General features: G+C 46.3%; 1 protein-coding gene across 1 annotated transcript in view; it reads left to right on the forward strand.

Annotated features, from left to right (window-relative positions):
* The window catches only part of LOC107119272 (uncharacterized protein K02A2.6-like), a gene marked incomplete at its 5' end in the record, with an annotated part of 28205 nt that extends 9694 nt beyond the window's left edge, over window positions 1-18511 (forward strand). The window contains 1 exon segment of the mRNA XM_015421739.1: window positions 18195-18511. Within this exon segment, the coding sequence (XP_015277225.1) occupies window positions 18195-18511 (317 nt within the window).
* Window positions 18512-18846: the final 335 nt, after the last annotated feature.

The raw sequence follows: 18846 nt of genomic DNA on the forward strand, positions 1-18846 counted from the left end.
TTTTTATCTAAAGCAAGATACAGTATTGAGTTTACTAAAAAAAATGATACCTTGTCAAGGAATGTGCAGTAGGTGGTGCTGTAGTACTTTCAAACCTCCAGTTCAGTCAGCCATCCAGGTTGTGCTGAGGGTTTCTTGTGCTCGATGAACATTGAGAATGAACTACAGCCACCATGCGGGCTTGCCCTCTGGCCACCAATTTAACTAAGTTGGTGGCTCACTATTTCATTTCAGAGCTGTGCACTAAATGAATCTTTCTTGGACCTGGCAAAAACACAAGCTGTTGTGTTTTTATTTTAATGAACATTTTATTCACCATGTGTCATTTCCCAACCTAAGTGTGATTTCTGGATTCATGCATTCCACTGTATAAACAGTGAACAAGATGGAAAGAATTTTAAAGGGCTAATCCAGACTGTGAAAACAACAGTGTCATGGGACACTGTTACAACATAATTACAATTAAAATACAGTGCCTCCTACAAGCTCTGTAGACAGCACCTGACTGTAAATTTAACCATTTACATCCAAAGATCGGTTTATAACATTATGTAGGGTGCATACATTTGAAAATAGGCACCCACCTTTTGCGCTTCTAAAGTATCATGGCCTAATCTGCCACTTGTGACATAATAGAGTTTGACTTCTTTTATGGCAAATGTGAGACAACATTCCTATCTGTATGCGTCATATATATAGGTATCCATATGGCTAGTAACTGTAAGCACAGAGCAGATCACAGATACATTCCGCATGCCCCATAGATACCACCCACCCATTCTCCCTAGAGATCAATCCCTCTATGTCCTATGTTAACTTAATCATACACCACCACCAAACTTCTAGCTTCCTGCAAAATATGCCCTTTCCCATACAGGACTAGGCCTTTTTACCAGCACTTTGATTTCTGACCCTCAGGCCCTAACTAACTTTGTTGTAACTTCTCCTCTCCTGTCCACTATTCCAAATCCCTCCCCACCACCATCTTTGCACATATAAGGTCCAAGACTGGCAATCTCTAGTTGAAATCTTGGATAGGAAGGAAGGAAGGAAGGAAGGAAACAGATCAGCCAATATCATAATGCCCCTATATAAATCAATGGTGAGACCTCATTTGGAATACTGTGTGCAATTCTGGTCACCACACCTTAAAAAGGATATTATAGCTTTGGAAAAAGTGCAGAAAAGGGCAACTCGAATGATAAAAGGGTTGGAACACTTTCCCTATGAGGAAAGGTTAAAGCGCTTAGGGCTCTTTAGCTTGGAGAAAAGACGACTGAGGGGTGACATGATCGAGGTTTATAAGATTATGCATGGGAAAGAGCAGGTAAAGAAAGAGGTACTTTTCTCCCTTTCTCACAATACAAGAACCCGTGGGCACTCCATGAAATTGCTGAGCGGTCGGGTTAGAACGGATAAAAGGAAGTACTTCTTCACCCAAAGAGTGATTAACACATGGAATTCACTGCCACAGGAAGTGGTGGGTGCTACAAGCATGGACGGCTTCAAAAGGGAATTAGATAAGCATATGGAGCAGAGGTCCATCAGTGGCTATTAGCCACAAGGTATAGCTAGGGGCTCTGGGGCAAGTGATGCTCTGTCTTCTTGGTGCTTGGGGGGGGGGTCAACAGTGGGAGGGCTTCTAATGTCCTGGCCCCACTGCTGGACCTCCTGATGGCACTGGTATTTCTGGCCACTGTGTGACACAGAGTGTTGGACTGGATGGGCCTTTGGCCTGATCCAACATTGGCGTCTCTTATGTTCTTATGTTCTTAAACCACTAGGCCATTCAGGTTTGACCCAGAGCATATCACTGATGAATATACAGTGGAGGTGAACAATAGGTTTGACTAGATTTGATAGACAGAGTGCCTGAAGAAGTATGGATGGACCGGTGCGTCCGTCTTCAGCAGCATGTGAGGCCCCCAGCCAAACTGCGCAGGCGCACACATGCGCAGCGGGCTCGCCTCGCTCACCGATCTGTGGCTTCCCCCCCACATCTGATCATGCCAGGGAGCAACTGCACGGCGGCTTGGGGAATCTGTCTGATCCCACTGTCGCGCTTCTCTTTTGATGCGGCTCAAAAAAGCCGCACTTCAGCCGCACCTTTTTCCCCAGTGTGACCGGGGCTGTTGTCAATCAAAGTAGATAGTATATGGGTAGCAAATTGTGGGTCTCAGCCAGTAGAAGGCAATTTCATATAACTGATGCTTTTCTTTGACACCAGTTGCCAAAATAGAGAATCTGAAGCAATCACTGCTATTGTTTCAAATCAGCTTGTGATTTTCTGTGGTGCTTCACTGGTTACTTCCTATTGCTACCTCAGTATAAACATATATACCTTGATATAAACATATTTCTATTCAGTTTCTTCTTTGTGGGGGGAGGTAGTGGGAAGCTTTAATTACTACATTTCTTTTGCCTGCAAAGTTTGCTCATTAAAAACAACAAACTTCTAATTATGGCAATAACTTAATTATGTAATTATGATAACATTTGCACACACACACACAAAAGACCATCACAGGCCATACAAAAGACAAAAGGAGTAATTGAAGCCTTGCCGCTGCCTCCCCCCCCCCCCACAACAGATAAAGGGACCATTCATGAACACTGAGCTACAAAATGGGCTGGGAAGTAAGCAATTGCTGAAGGGATAATTGTGGGGAGAAATATGATTTGTTGAACAGTCTTCACTGTCAAGTAAACTTATTAGTAGCATCCTGCCCATGAGAATGGCAATTGCCAAATTTTTAGGGGGTGTCTAGCAGTAGATGAGGTGCTGTGTGGAGTCCATGTTTCAATTCTACTTGCAGTTCAATTTCTTAAAGGGATCCTTCAGCAGCACAAAATATAGTGTGGAACAGGGCCATCCCATGGTTTTTTTGGCACTGTAGGCAAACTAAAACTTTGGCACTGCCCTCCGATAGAGAGAAAAGTGAGAATTCTATAATGAAAGTTTCTTAACTGGTCATTCAAAAAAACCCAAACCCACCAAAAATCAATGTGAAAATAAAAAGATATAAGCTCTTCAAAAGCTTTCCATGGACCATCATGGCAGCTATAGAAAATCAGAGTCATGAAAATTCTAGAAGCCAGTTAATGTTAAGCTTCCCTTTTAAGCCAGCAGAGGAGGCTCCTTTTGCCTTTTGGGACCCCTTAAAATCTGGCATCATAGGCAACCATCTAAGTTCACCTAGCGGTCTTGTTGTTTCTAGGGTAGAACTGACTTATTTGTCTTGTTCTTTCTTTGGCCTGAGGGGAGGGGAGTAGATCAATACTTGAGTGGTCTGAGAACTAAACCTGTGGTTTATTTGACTCTGTTGTTATTGAACTCCATGTTACAGTGTGAGATGGGGCTGGTAAACAGCATTGCCTCCATCCAGCATATAAGTAAATAGTGATGAATAGCTAAAAGGCAGAGCATGCTATATTGAGCCACATGTCATAGTAGTCCAAGGCCAGTGCCAGGTGTTTTTTTGCACACTAGGCGAGGCTACCTTCTGCTCCCCCCTCCCCGTGCACCCACCAATTTTCAAACATAAATGCATTTTAGGAGGAGGGAAAAACACAAAATTTGAAATTGCTAATTTCTTTTTTTCATGACCCCACCCTTCCACCTCTGTGTTATCGCCCCCTCTCTGGGCTGTCTAAGAGACTACAGGGTTGTTTACTCAAGTCAGGGTTGTTTCAACCAGTCACAAATAGGGATAAAGGGAGGGAGGTTGCTGTTTGCAATTCCTATAGCCTAATTAGTACCAATAGCCAAATTCATGGGTCAGTGACTCAATCCAATTAAAAAGATATATTTTTATTACAAAACAATAAACGAATAAAAACAGACAAGTAGAGTGTTCTGTATGGAATATAATGTATGAAGGTATTGAGCTTGAGTCTGACAAAGGTTTTGTAAACCGACCTATCAGAACAAAGGAGGTTCTGGAGGGAAGCAAAGTGATTGGTCTTTATGTACAGTATTTGATTGGACCATATCTGACTTGTGGGTGTGGCTTGCCAAGCCCAGACAGTTTAAAAAGGAGCCTGTTGCTCCATAGTTTGTCTCGTTCTGGTTCTTCTGACTTCGTGTTCAAATAAAGCTGTTATCATTGTTCACCTGCTGCCTCGAGTCTCGTATCTAACATAGAGGAAAGGGAGTGTACGAGGTACAACACAAAGAAACATAAACCTAACTGTCTATCTAAGGTCCCTGCCACACGGCAGGAAAAAAACCGGGCAAAGTGCGGCTTTTAAAAGCCGCACCAAAATAGAGACGCCGCAGTGGGATCCCACGGATCCCCTGAGCTGCGGCGCCATTGCTCCCTGGCACGATCAGATGCTGGGGAGGAAGCGACAGTCGGGAGGGGGAGGCTGCCGAAGTGCGCATGTCTGAGCATGCGCAGTTCGGCCAGGAGCCAGGGATGCACCGGTGGAAGGATGCGCCGGCGATCCCACAGCCAGCCTTGATGCGCCCTTTCCCGAAGAACCACCTAGGTAGGTGGTTTATTTTTGATGCGGGGTTTTGGGTGGAAGGGCTGGATCAGGAACGGGCATGCCACGCTTCCCAGATGTCGCTGTGGGATCGCGCCTGTTTGCTGCACCCCCGATCCATCCCTCTCCCAGCCCAAAACCTCTCGTGTGACCGGGGCCTAAGTTACTTATCCTAAGCAGTTGGCTCAAAGCAGCAGTAACTGAAGATGCTGGGCTGGTATCTTGGAGTAGCAGTCCTCTTTCCGGCTTAACAGTCTTGTAGCAAAGATACCATCTATCTGGTCTGATGAGCCTCCTGAAAAGGTGCTTGGAATGCCTCCTGCAAACATCCCGGCCTCTCACTCCAGCAACACTGTGAGCAGATGCAGCGTGGTTACCTTCAGCCTTCTTTTAGCCTTGCCTCGCTTCCTACTAAATAGCAGTTTAGCTGTCAGCCAGTTACCAACTAATTAGAGGTTTGCATGTGGCAAGTTTAGATGCTCAGCTGTCAAGATCTCCCTGAGTCATGATGACTTTGACAGTAGCCAGCTGCACTAGTTTACATCAGCCGGTGATTGGTAACAAGTGTTAGCCTAACTGCCCTGCTATGCTAACTTCATCCAGCTAAAGCACATTAACTCTCTTGCTTCAGCAAACACTTACAGTTCTTAAAGGGCAATATCTTGACACTTATTTCTTTCTCCGTTGTCTTTGTTCTGTCTCAAAGTTTGGTAGTATTTCTAGCTCTTTTGCAATCTCAGTAATATACCAAAACTTGTTCAAAATCCTCATCACACCTACAGCCCACAATAATACATTTTGAGTGACACCACTATTCCTCTCCCTCTTTCTCTCCCTCCCTTTCAGGAATCTAGATACGGGACTCCAATGCCAAATTTGATGCATTTGCATGTGCAGGGAGATTTAGACGTGGTAGCACTTTAACATCTTCACAAATGTTAGAGGACCATGAGGACTGTACCACATTATGTTAATAAGTGCTGTACATCTTAAAGTATACTTAAATTAGGAATATGTTTTAAAAATGTGCACACATTTCTTCTGGCCCTCAGTAGAGAATATGAAATTGACTAGTCAGATATAACATCTGCCACAATAAGAGAATAAGGATGGTTTTGTTTCTTTTTTCTTTTTGGAAAAAAAAAGATCTTTTTTAGTCTTGAATAACAAAGCACTCTTTTTTGCTAGGGTAGGGAATACAAAGTAAAATTATGAGAACTGTAGCTATCCAAACTGAGCAGCTACTAATTGAAATCCTAACAGATGGGAAATAATTAAAACATTTATTGTCACTTTACCAACAGTTAACTTACAGGTATACTTCAGACAATAAAGAATGTTTTATCCATCCTTATGCCAGGAATTTAAAGGGTTGTTGTTGTTGTTTTTAAATCTGCTCTGGATCTGTTACTTCAGGACTCAGTTTAATCAGAAAAAAATCAGAGTCTGATATGAACAATCTTCTCCAAAACAGCTAAAAATACTTTCTGAGCTCTACATTACATCTTCTATGCAGCTATTGTTAGCTGCAGTACAGTAGTAGTCCTTTGATATGATTATAAAAAACTATACAAAAAACTATATCCACAATAAATATAAAAAGCTATATCTACGAGAGGTTGCACTGTATCAGATTTTCTCCTTGTACAAGTCTTCTTGCTGCAGTCGCATGCCGTGTGATTTTTTAAAAATCTACATGCATCCCATGATCCCCCAAACAGCTTTTTCAGAAGTCAAAAGGAATATCTCTCATGTTATTCTCATAACAAACCTGTGAAGTAGTTAAGGATGACAGATAGCAGCTTTTTCACCTGTGGAACTTCGTGTTTAAACCAGGATTTGAACCATCTGGATGCAACCAGGGCTGAAGCATAACATGAGCTTCACAGGACATGTAATATACAGCCAGTTATTAAAAGACATGGAATTATGTAATGTTTTCATTTCCATATGGAATTATTAGGCATGTTTTCAAGATGGTAGATGAAAAATCATGTTGCTTCAAAGTTTAGTGAATGAAGAAGGCTAAGCAAAGTGAGTGAGAATTTCTTATTGATCCAAGTGCTAAGCATACTCGGCCACTGAATTCTATGGGGTACAGGGAGAACAATATCTTGAGCTATTGATTAGATGGATGTAGGCAATGGATTCTTTGTATAGTGGAATCTGCTCTTTTATAGTATACTGCCTATGAACAGGGAGTTTTAATTTATTTTTATTTATAAGCTTCTTTTCTACCCTATGGAACTAGAAGTTTCCATTTAGCTATCTATAATTCTCAACAGTCCCCCTGCATGTGGAATTCAATGTTCCCTCTAAGCTCCATAGTGTTGTGAGCAGAAATTCTACCTCATGAGCCTAAAAAGCTAGTAGCAATGAAGTTGTGAGTAAGTCTACATTTGGCCCCTGCCACACGGCAGGGGAAAAGCCTCTTAAGGCGCGGCTTTTAAAAGCCGCGCCAGCATTGAGACATCGAGGCGGGATCCCATGGATCCCCTGGCCACAGCGCCTTTTCTCCCCGGCGCGATCAAACGCCGGGGAGAAAACACGGCCCGAACGGGAGCCGTCCGAACTGCGCATGTCCGAGCATGCGCAGTTCGGCTCCGGGCCGGGGTTGAGCCGGCGCAAGGAAGCGCCGGCGATCAAACGCCCGGCTTGAAGCGCGCCTACAAGTTGAACCACCAAGGTAGGTGGTTCAGTTTGCGGCGGATTTGGGCGGGAAAGGGCCAGTTCGGGCACGGAAGCAGGACGCTTCCCAGATGTGGTGTGATCGTGCTGCTTTGATCCGCCCCCGAACTGGCCCGCAACTGGCCCAAATCCCCTCGTGTGGACGGGACCTTTGACTATCACATCAATTAGTTCTTTACAAGATCACTTCCATAACCTTGTAAAAAGAATAAATTCTCTTAAATTATATTCAAACTATATTTTGAGAATAATTTAAACATTGTAAGAGAAAGAATCAAGTCAAATTTCACCCAGTCTGCAGTATGCTTTGGGTTTTTTTTAGTGAAATATGACAACCAAATATAACACAGGTGGAACAAACAGGACCCTGCCTAACCTAACAAACAGGAAATTGCTTAAATGTTATCAACTTGCCAATACTACTTATTTATTCAAATATTTATATCCCACTTTTCCCATGACTCAAGGCAGCATACAAATCATACTGAAAAGCATAATAGGGGCATACGATCCCCACCCACTTTCCACAGCTCATTGTAGTCTATGAGAGCCATTAGAGTCAATAGGACCCTGTATAGAAATATTGATTTCTAAAAGTCCCATGCCTTCTCCTGTGATTACATTCTGATAACGTGCTGTGCCTTTTTTCCTCTTGCTAGCCACATGGTAAGGCCAAATGGCCTAAATAGCCATGCCATAAACCCACATTCTTTCACACTTCCATGCCAAATGCCAGACCTCATAGCTACACTTTCTGGCCCCACATACGATAAGTCACGTACTAAATGAAGTAGCTAGAAACTAGGTCAATTGCTTGCAGGCGTGGCCTCCAAACTTCTTGCCTATCCCCACACGTAGCCATGACAACCAACAATTGGGCACACCCATGCCCACTCCAATTGGCTAACAGCCACATCTAATTTGTGACTGGAATTGGGGTATAATTGTTTGATCCCAATGAGAGGGACTCTCTCTCTTGCTCTCTGCTCCTGTTCTCTCTGATTGTTTTATGGCACCTAGAAATGCCATCTCGTGAAAGACAAGGAACTGTTTTGTAAATTGGACCACATGATTGAGCAAAGATGGATTTTTTCCTTCAAAATCCCTTGGACTGTTTGGATAATGGAGAATCAATCTGGGGGTATCTAGGGTTCTGGGGTGGTTATTTTTAGGTAGAGACACTACATTTGCAGCATAGTTGCTGTTGTTTTTCCTCAACCTTCCCCCCAAGATTCAAAAAGATTGGACTAGGGGGTCCAATTCTATGGGCCACAGAAGGAGGTTTCCCCATCCTCCATTGTTTCCAATGGAGGAAAAAATGTCTTGTAAGCAGAAGCTCTCAACGTCTGAGCTGTCTGTTAAAATTTTGTGCACCAGTGCTCCCTAGTGCAGCTTAGAGGGAACTGTGGTGCTGATACTTATTTCTGCAAACAGAGAGCACACTCTCCTCCAACAGGTTTTTCTACAGACTCAGGGAATTCTTTGGGTCTGCAGAAAAATTCAAAAAGAAAAAACCTTGGGAAGGGTTGAATCCCCAAATACCATTTGAAATGGCCACCCAGGAACCTACTCCAGGCCCTGCCACATTGACAGTGAGAGATAGTTTGGCTGATAGCCAGAGAGACAGAGAGAGATGATAACTGGGGGAAGATGGCAGGAAGCAAAAGCAGAACTGAAGCTGGATTGGGGAGGATTCCTCCTGCAGTATCAATGGCTAAATAAAGGGAGGATTGGGTTAAAAAGGCAGGGGGAGGGGGCAGGACACTTTCCAGGCCTATTTTGGAGCCAGGACTAGGACAGCCTGCTCCAAGTTGGGAAATTCCTAGAGATTCTGTGGTGAAGTCTGAGGAGTGCAGAGTTTGGGGAGGGAAAGGCCTCAGGTGAATATAATGCCACAGAGACCATCAATTTTCTCCAGGGGGACAGATCTATGTTGTCTGGAGTTCAGTTTTAATTCTTCAGGTCCCAGCTGGAGGCTGGCAAACCTAGGCCTAGCAGCATCCTCTGGGGGACTTGAGGCCACCTGACTTGCATGATTCAACTAGGCTTGGCTGCTTGCTACCGTTCAACAGCAGCCACCCTATGAAAGCCAGTCAGAGCTTCAGAGTAGGGTTTGTGAGACCCAGGTTTAGATCCCCATCATGCTGTGGAAGCTCTCTGGGTGTTTTTGGACCAGTCACATACATGCAGCCTAACCGACCTCATAGGGTTGTTGTGTGGATAAAAAGGAGGAGAGAATAATGTGAACTGCTTTAGTCCCCACTGAAAGACCATAGTTTCCCACAGTAGAAGCTGCAGGAGGAAAGGAGATGAAAAGCTGAAGACAGAGGGGCAGATAAAGGTAGGTTGGCTGTTGGGTGGGAAGGAGATAGGGATACCAACTCCAGGTTGGGAAATTCCAGGATATTTGTGGGGTGGAGCCTGGGGATGGTGGGAATTGAGGCAGGGAGGGACTTTAGGCAGATATAATGCCATAGACTACACCTCCAAAGCAGTCAGTTCCTCCAGGGAAACCAAAATTGCCAACCTCCAGGTGAGGGCTGGAGATCTCCTGGAATTATAACTTATCTCCAGATGGCAGAGATCAGTTCCCCCTGAGAAAATGGCTGCTTTGAAGGGTGGAATTTATGGTATTATACCCTGCTGAGGTCACTTCCAAGCTCAAACCTCATCCTCCCAAGGCTCCACCCCCAAATCTCCAGGAATTTCCCAACATGGAGCTGGCAACCCTAAGAGGAACTGATCTCTGTATTTGGGCAATCCATTGTAATTCCTGGAGATTGGCTGCTGCCACTGCTGCTGAGTGGGGGAGAGTGACAGGGGCAAAAAGAGTGATGGGGTGGGGGCAGAAAGGAAGTGACAGGCATGGAGGGGAGAGAGAGAGTAAGAAAAGGGATGGCAGGAGGGAGAAAAAGTGAGAGGTAGGGCGAGAGGGGAGGAAGCAAAGGTGTGGAGAATGGGATAGCCACTCCCACAAGTTTCTTGCAGGTTCCCACTTGTATATTATAGTGTTCTAACTTTAGTTACACAAGATCTTGCTCAAGCAGAAACACAAGTGAGGATACAATGTTGACTTAGTGCAAGCAGCTGCCACATTTGCATAAAACCTCTACCACAAGTGGAAAATTTGTGCTGGATCCAACCCATCATATGTACAAATAACATACATTATACATGCAATATACTATACAAATTGAGTATAAATCAGGAATTAATCTGACCCGTCTTTTATATCTCATCTACACCAGTAACCACCAATACTTCCTCTAAGCCAGGGGTGTCAAACATAAGGCCCGGGGGCCGGAACCGGACCATCCAGGGTTCTTACCAGGCTCACAAGCAACTGGTATGGATGGAAATGTAAGGTACTCTTCCTTTTATAGTATCCCGTGTGGGGGGGAGGGGGGGACTAGTTGTGTGTTATTAAATACATTTATTGGGGCTTTTGTGGGTACCCCAGTAAATCAATTGCTTTCACTGCTAGGAATCAATTGCTTTTGTTTGTATTTTGAGTTAAAAATATATATTGTTATTTAGGTTTGCCTTTATAAAGTTTATATTTATAAAGTTTATATTTCTCTGGTACTTGACATTACATTTGATGGTACACATGGCCCGGCCGACAAAATGACATTTATGTCAGATACGGCCCTCATAACAAATGAGTTTGACACCTCTGCTCTAAGCTATGGAGTCTTGTGAGCAAAAATTCTACTTTGTGAGCTACTGGCATTAAAGATTTGAAGGAGCAATTAGACTACTGCATAAATTAGTTTGCTCTGGGGCCATCCTTCCTGAGCTCAGACAAAAAGGTGTGAGCCAGAGGCTAAAAAACTGTGAGCTAGCTCACACTAACTCATCTTAGAGGGAATACTGGTAGCCACCACCCCATTTTGTGGTAGCACAAATTAAGTATGCAGTGCTTCAAGAAGTAATCCTTTTTTCTATCTTGAATCTACCACCAATCAGCTTTTTCCCCCTGTCACTGTGTTCTAGATTTTTATAGATTTCTCTCTCCACTCTTTCCATGCAACAGTCCCCATAATCATTTTACCCCCCCACAAATCTCTAAATATTCCATCCTTTCTTGATAGGGAATATTCTGCTAACACTTATCATTTTAGTTTCCCCTTTCTATGCCTAGCAGTGAAAGCAATTGATTTACTGGGGTACTGTAGTTTCTTGTGTTTCTGTGTCATACAGGAGCAAACCTCCATAGAAAACACAAAGCCTAGACTTGAACATCCTTCTGCAGTGACCAAGACTATCTCTGAGATAGAGATAAAAAGAACAGAGGTGTCTTTGTCGTCCTCTGTGAGGTTTTAAAGAAAGCCAGAGCTAAGCTGTAATAGAACTCATCACTTGTGTCCAATCTGCATTGGTCTTTCCTGCTGCTTTCCCTTCAATTTCACATCGTCTCACAAATTCCTGTCTACATTTCATGCCGCCATTGCCTTCCTATTGTATCGACTCAGCATTGGCTACCTGCATCATTTTATTGCCCCGTAGTGGCAACTCCGAGGTCACTATAGTGTCTCACTGCATTATCTGGATATCGTTTAAAGCAGTTCCAATTGCTCCTCCCTGCCCTTGAGATGCTGTGAGCAAAAAGCAGACAACTGGAACCAAATTCTTCTTCTCCCTGCCCAGTCGTCTGTGTGTTTAAAAGCAGCCAGGGAACATTTTTCTGTGATCATATATTTTTTTGCTGGTGAGTTAGAAGCACGCCCACCCAGTTGTTTACTTTCCAGCCCCCCTCTGCCCCCCTCCACCAGGTCACCCCCCCTTTACTTTCTGCAGGGGAGTCTTGGGTGCCGTTTCCTCCCCACAGCGTAGTGCCGTGCTGGCACCCTGGGAGGGCCCCCCCCTCGCACTGTCCCTCCTGCTCCCCCACGGTTGCCATGGTGAGGACTGATGCAGACAGCTAGCCTTTATTCTGAGCCAGAATGGGAGGGAAAGGGAACAGAGTACAACGGAGGTACAGCAGACTGAAAGTGCTTTACACAGCAGATGTAGATTCAGCCTTGGCCTGCTTGAACTCTTTAAATGTTAACAATATGGCTCATGGCCTGATCCAGTTGCTCCAATGTTTTCCACCTGCAGTGACCCCAGAATACAGTTGTATGAATGACACATGAACTGACATGACTCCATTGACAGCCATCAATTCCTATTTTTCCAAGGGACTGCTTTCAAACTTGAAACATAAGCAGCCAAGCTATTTAGTGAACTAGATCTATAAATGAAGCCTAAATCGTATATAGTGATGAGTCAATGTTTGTTGGAGTTCAGAAGCAGACTCGTTTGTTTCAATAATGCTATTCTCAGAGCAGCAGTCTGCTTTCTTGCCATCCCCTGCACTACCTACCCTCATACTCAAACAAATCTATATACACATATAACATATCACCAGCTCATTCCTACAAGAACTGTATTCATTATTGTAGTCTCCTGATAGCTATAGCTTATGAGAATGTTGTGCTACCATGCCCAAACAAAACAATACATGCTTCAGTGCCCCCAAACCACTCCCAATTTATTTTAGCCTGCCACAGAAAGTCTAACAAGCTAGAAGTATTGGCGTATTCACATGTTACAGGAGTCACTTGGATTTTCAGGACGTCTTCTCAGAAGCCTGCTTTTGCTTCACCACGTGTGTACCACAAATGTAGGAAGAATTAAAATTCAAGGGGCAATTGAAAAGCAGATATGCTTGTTAAGAGAGGAAGATGAAGAATGAGACCATGTTGTCGTTCTCTGTATTAGACCAATAATGCAGCGCTTACAGGTGAAGTTGTTTCCCAGCATGATATGATCTATTGCCTAAATGAGCAGCACTGCATTGTGCAAGGGTTTTAAAAATGGCAATTATGATTCGAGAAGCTTTCATGGAAAGCTAGAATGCAGTCATAAAAGGGAAGAAGGAATTAGTCATAAGAAATCTGAGAATTCTCTCTGTGTGTGTGTGTTAAATGAGATATAACAGAACTGCTCCCACATAGGGATGATTCCTCATTGTGGACTCATTGTCACTCTCAGTGTTACTGTACAGTAGTGGGTATATTACTCTTGTTTTTAAAAAAAGCTGGAAAAAAGCTTGCTGGTGGTGGGAGGGATGGAGGGTGGCTAGAGATAGGAAAGGAAAATAGCGATGTTCAGAAATCTGAACCTTCCACCCCGAACTATGGGTAAACCTGCTTTAATGCCAATATTTCTGGAAAGTTCAGAGGAAAGTGGTTTTTGGAAACCTCAGAGCAAACCAGGGGAAAGCAAGGAAGTCAACACAACATGAACTGGCAATCCTTTCACTATTGCCTCCACTACTGGTTCTTCCTCTGTCTAGAGATACAGTATGCACTAAATCCAAAACACAAGTAGAGGTATGTTAAGTGTGTCGTGGTTAATTGCATTAGTTAATTTGCTCTGGAGCTTCCAGCAACGTTTCCCTATATAAACAGATCTTTGTTAAACTCAGTGGTGTGTATTCAGATGTATTCAGATGAATGACTGCCAGAGGTCTCAAGCTGATGCACTTCCCCATGCAACTGGCTTACAGCTGGAACATAGCACAATGTGTTGGTAAGCAAGAAACAAACCAGTTTGTCATTTTGTCCAGTTTGGACATCACAGTATGTTATGCTATGTTTCAAACCAAGAAGTCTTCCCCTATGATGCGTGCATGAAGGGATAGAACTGTTTCCACCCTTTTGTATTTTGTTCTTGTTATGTTTAATATTTAAAATTGTTGCCTTTAAAAATGGTTTCCCCAAACCCTGCCCTACCCCCAGATCTCCAGTAATTTCCCAAAACCTGGAGCAATGATCCCTCTAAGCTGTGGGGTCTTATGAGCAAAAATTCTACTTTGTGAGCTACTGGCATTAAAGTTGTGAGCGGTCGATTTGGCTGCTGCATAAATTAGTTTGCTCTGGAGCCATTCTTCCTGAGCTAAGACAAAAATGTGTGAGCCGGAGGCTAAAAAACTGTGAGCTAGCTCACACTAACTCAGCTTAGAGGGAACACTGACCTGGAGTTAGTAACCCAAGTTGCTATAACCAGGGATCACAACAATGTACGTAAGAGAAGAACCTTTGGGAGTTCCAAGATTCCCTCTAAGCTTTGTTTGGTTGTCCGAATGCAGCAATGTGTCTGCTGCTTCCACAACACATTAAGTGTGGTTCTGTGTTAAGGTAGTTGAGAGAGTGGTAGAGGAGCAGCTCCAGGTTTTCCTGGATGACACCTCGGTCCTGGATCCCTTTCAATCTAGTTTCTGCCCTGGCCATGGGACAGTGATGGCATTGGTTCCTTTCACAGATGACCTTTGCAGACAGCTGGATCAAGGTGGGTCAGCACTGCTGATATTACTTTGATTTGTCAGCAGCGTTTGACATGGTTGATCATGATCTGTTGACCCATGGCCTCGTTGGCTTGGGGATCCAGGGAACAGCCTTGCAATGGCTTGTCTCCTGTCTCCAAGAACTGGGACAGAGGGTAGCACTAGGAGAGGGAGTTTCACCATGATATCCACTGGTATGTGGTGTCCCCCAGGGGGAAATCCTCTCCCTGATGTTATTTTCACATCTTTATGTGCCCTCTCACCCAGCTGGTGTAGAGCTTTGGGCTTGGGTGTCACCAGTATGCTGATGACACTCAGCTCTATCTGTTGATAAGTGCCATCTGAACACTGCCCCTGAAAACTGGCTAAGTGTTTGGGGGGCATGGTTAGTTGGTTGAAACAGAGACAGCTGAGATTAAATCCATCAAAGACAGAGGTCCTGTGGCTGGGCCGGGGGGATGCAGGGTTGGGATGCCAACTCATGCAGGCAAGGTTAGCAGGCATCAGTAGGGGACTCCAGGGGCTTATGGGTAAGCCATGGGGCCTTTGGGCAGCAGTGTGGCTTTTTTAGGTGGCAGCGGTCCACCAACCCTGATCCCTACTTTCTTTTGTTCAGCTAATGGGTCACAGTGGCAGCCTACAGCTGGGGGGCAGCTCTTCCCACTCACCCCCTTCCCCTCCTAGCTTTGGTGGACCTCTAATGGGGTGGGGGCATGACCTGGGAGCTCACAGGTCACAGTGATGGCCTGCAGCTTGGGGGTCAGCTCTTCCTGTTACCCCCTCCCCCTCCTAGCTTTGGTGGATCTCTGAGAGTGTTGGCATGGCAGTGCAGCTGTCGCTTCAGGGCTTTTGGTGGCAGCTGCCAGGGCTGGACCACCCATAGACGAAATTAGGCAGCTGCCTAGAGTGGCCCCGTAAGGGGACGCCACGCTCTCCAACCACCCCACCCCTTCCCCGCCTCACCAAAGCCCTGCTGCGCCTGTGCTGCTCGTCCTTGGTCGCTCTGCCTTCGTAAAAGTGGAACTGAAGCCGCACATGCTGCACACATGCAGTTGCAGCCCACCATTTCAGCCACTCGCTGTGCCTCCCGAGTCCTGCCCGCTCCCCAGAGAACATGTCGGAAGTTGGAACCTGTGCCCCGCCCCCTGCTGGAAAGGTTGGTTAACTTAAGCAAGCTGACGAAAGGGGCTCCTCTGGGCCTGCCTCGCCTGCGCCCCTGCCTGCCCTTCCCCAGAAGGTGAGAAGTTCCCGGGCCCGGCAACAAGTTTGGCCAAGACCGCACCATTCCGTGGCCAGCCGAGAGCAAGCCTACTCCCTGCTAGGCCTCCCTCCGGGTGCAGAGGCGGATCGCCTTCTCCTGATTCTGTCGAGGGAGGGAGGGAGGAGACCCACACGGTGGCTGCCCCGCTATGCCTAGGCCGCCTCTCCCCTGTGCCCTGCAGGACTGGGCGGGTGCTCCCAGAGGGGGATGGGGAGGGCGGCATGTCACGCCCCGCCCGCTGAGAAGGATGAGCTGCTTCCGACTGGAGAGCTGAGCCTCTGCTGCTGGGGGTTCCTTGCCAGCTGTCGGCTCATCCGGAGCACTGAGCTCACAGAGGGCTCAGCTGAAGAAGTTGTGGGGCGGGGGGGGGGCGGCTGATGCAATCAAATGTGAAGCATTATGATTTCCCCGAATGAAAGAAGCATGCAAGACTGTGCAAGGGGGGGTGATTGGCAGGACTGCAGTCTGGGATGTATTAAAAGGAAGGACAGGATTGCTCTTGCCCTGTTCCCTCCTCCCCACCCAACTGTGATTAATTTGCTTTGGTCATTTCCCAAATGTCTGCCTGATGAAAAAGCCCCCCCCCCTCCTCACACCACACCGTGCCTAGGAGGAAAGGCCTTTCCCGTGGCTACCAATCTGCAGACTGCAGGGATGTACTAAAAGGAAGGACGGGATCACCCATTGGAAACAATGGGAAACACTTGAAGGCCCATTGGAAATAAAAAAAGAATGCCAATTGACTTGCATGGGCTCCATTGAAATACATTACAGTACAAGTAGAGTTGCAAAGAAAATGTGGAATTGACTGCAATGAGAGACCATGGAGTGGAATGACAACCCTTTGGAGTAGCAGGAGTGTTCTGTGACTAGAATGAGAGACCACGGAGTTGAATGATAGGGCCTGGAGGTAGCACATGTTTTCTGGGACTGGAATGAGAGGCCTTAGAGTGGAATGAAAGCCCCTGGGGGTAGCAGCAGTACTCTGGGAATGGAATGACAGGTCCTGTCATTCTGCTCTGGGGCCTGTCATTCCAGTTCCAGAACACTTCTGCTACTCCCAGGGGCTGTCTTTCCACTCTGGGGCCTGTCATTCCAGTTCCAGAATGCTTCTGCTACCCCCTGGATCTGTCATTCCACTCTCGGGCCTCTCGTCCCAGTTCCAGAACACTTCTGTTACTCCTAGGGGCTCTCATTCCAAGTTGGGGCATGTCATTCCAGTCCCAGAGTAGTCTATTTGGGCCCAGAGATCCTAATGGAAAATCCATTCCACATTTTCTTTGCAACTCTTCTTGCCAGTCGAATCCGACTCTAGGGTTGCGGTGCTCATCTCTGTTTCAAAGCCGAAAAGCCAGTGCTGTCCAAAGACATTTCCGTGGTCATGTGGCCAGCATGACTAAACACCAAGGTGCACGGAATGCACCAAGGTGCACCTTCCCACTGAAGCGGTACCTATTTATCTACTTGCAATATCTTGCTTTCGAACTGCTAGGTTGGCAGGAGCTGGAACTAGAGATGGGAGTTCACTCCGTCATGCGGCACACTCGGGTCTCGAACTGCTGAACTACCGACCTTCCACAGCCTGCTGTTCAGCGTCTTAACCACTTGAGGCACCGCAGCTGTACTGTATTTCAATGGAGCCCATACAAGTCAATTGGCATTCCTGGCTCCCATTATTTCCAATGGGCCTTCAAGTGTTTCCCATTGTTTCCAATGGGCGATCCCGTCCTTCCTTTTAGTACATCCCTGCAGTCTGCAGATTGGTAGCCACGGGAAAGGCCTTTCCTCCTAGGCATGGTGTGGTGTGAGGAGGGGGGGCTTTTTCATCAGGCAGACATTTGGGAAATGACCATAGCAAATTAATCACAGTTGGATGGGGGGGAGGGAGCAGGGCAAGAGCCACATGTTTTATTTATTTGTTCAAAGTCATGGTCATCCCATTGTGTGCCCCTCTTCAATTCAGTCATTTCACTCCCCTCCACCTCCCACCCCATTTCTCATGATTTTTAGTATGGTAGCCAACCTCCAGGTGGTAGCTGGAGATCTCCTGGTATTAAAACTGATCTCCAGGTGTAGTGTATCAGGTCAAGAGTTTCCGGGACCAAGAGGCCAATATGTCTCTTGGTTACTGTAAATAGCCTATCGGGAGTGGGGGGGTGTTTTGTGGTGGGTTTCCCTGAGGGAATATAACCCGGCCTGCAAGCCGGGTAAGGTGTCTTGTTCCTGACTAAATAAAGGTATGCTTAGCTGAAATCATTCTCCGTGTGCATACTTTTCACTGGCGACGAGGATGGGATCTACAACCCCATGAACAACGACCTGACGCTGAACCGAGCACCGCATCGAGCCCCGATGCCGAGACCTCCGCGAGTCGCTCCGCTCCGCAACCAGAGTCTCCGGCTGCTGCTCACCACTTCGCTCCAGGCTCCAAAATTAACCCTGCTGACCCCGAGAGCAGCAGAGCTTGCCACGACTTTTCCTCCGCCGCCGCTGTTCCTGAGCTACTCCAGCCACGTGGCCGCAGCGCAATGGCGACCACCCAGAGCAACATCGCCGCTTTCGACATCTCCCACCCCACTGAGTGGGAGACCTGGATCGAAATCCTGGAAAACTATTTTGACTGCCACGGCATCACGGACGAGGGGAAGAAAAAAGCTCACTTCTTACAGTTGTGCGGCATGGGCACCATTCTACTGCTTAAGGACCTCATCTCACCCAAAAAGACAAAGGAGTGTTGGTGAAAGCGTTGACCGACCACCTTTCGCCTAAGACCACGAAATTTGCCGAGCACATGGACTTTTGTGTGAGGGTCCAAGGCCCTGACGAATCGGCCTCCGATTTCTTGGCCGGGCTCAGGCGAGCGGCCACCAACTGCGCCTTCCCACAGCTCGCGGACACCTTGCTGAACCAGTTCCTGGTGGGCCTCTGAGAGCCCAAGCTACGCCGGAAACTGGTCAGCCAGGATGACCTGGACAGGGCGGTCCGGGAGGCTTCCACGTACAAGAAGGCCCACAAAGATCGCTGTGCCAAACCAGTCCACCGCATCCAAGGAACCGCCAGGTCCGATGCCTCGGAC

The sequence above is a fragment of the Gekko japonicus genome, unplaced genomic scaffold, assembly GCF_001447785.1.
Source record: "Gekko japonicus isolate JY-2015 unplaced genomic scaffold, Gekko_japonicus_V1.1 scaffold3698, whole genome shotgun sequence".
NCBI classification, from domain to species: domain Eukaryota; kingdom Metazoa; phylum Chordata; class Lepidosauria; order Squamata; family Gekkonidae; genus Gekko; species Gekko japonicus.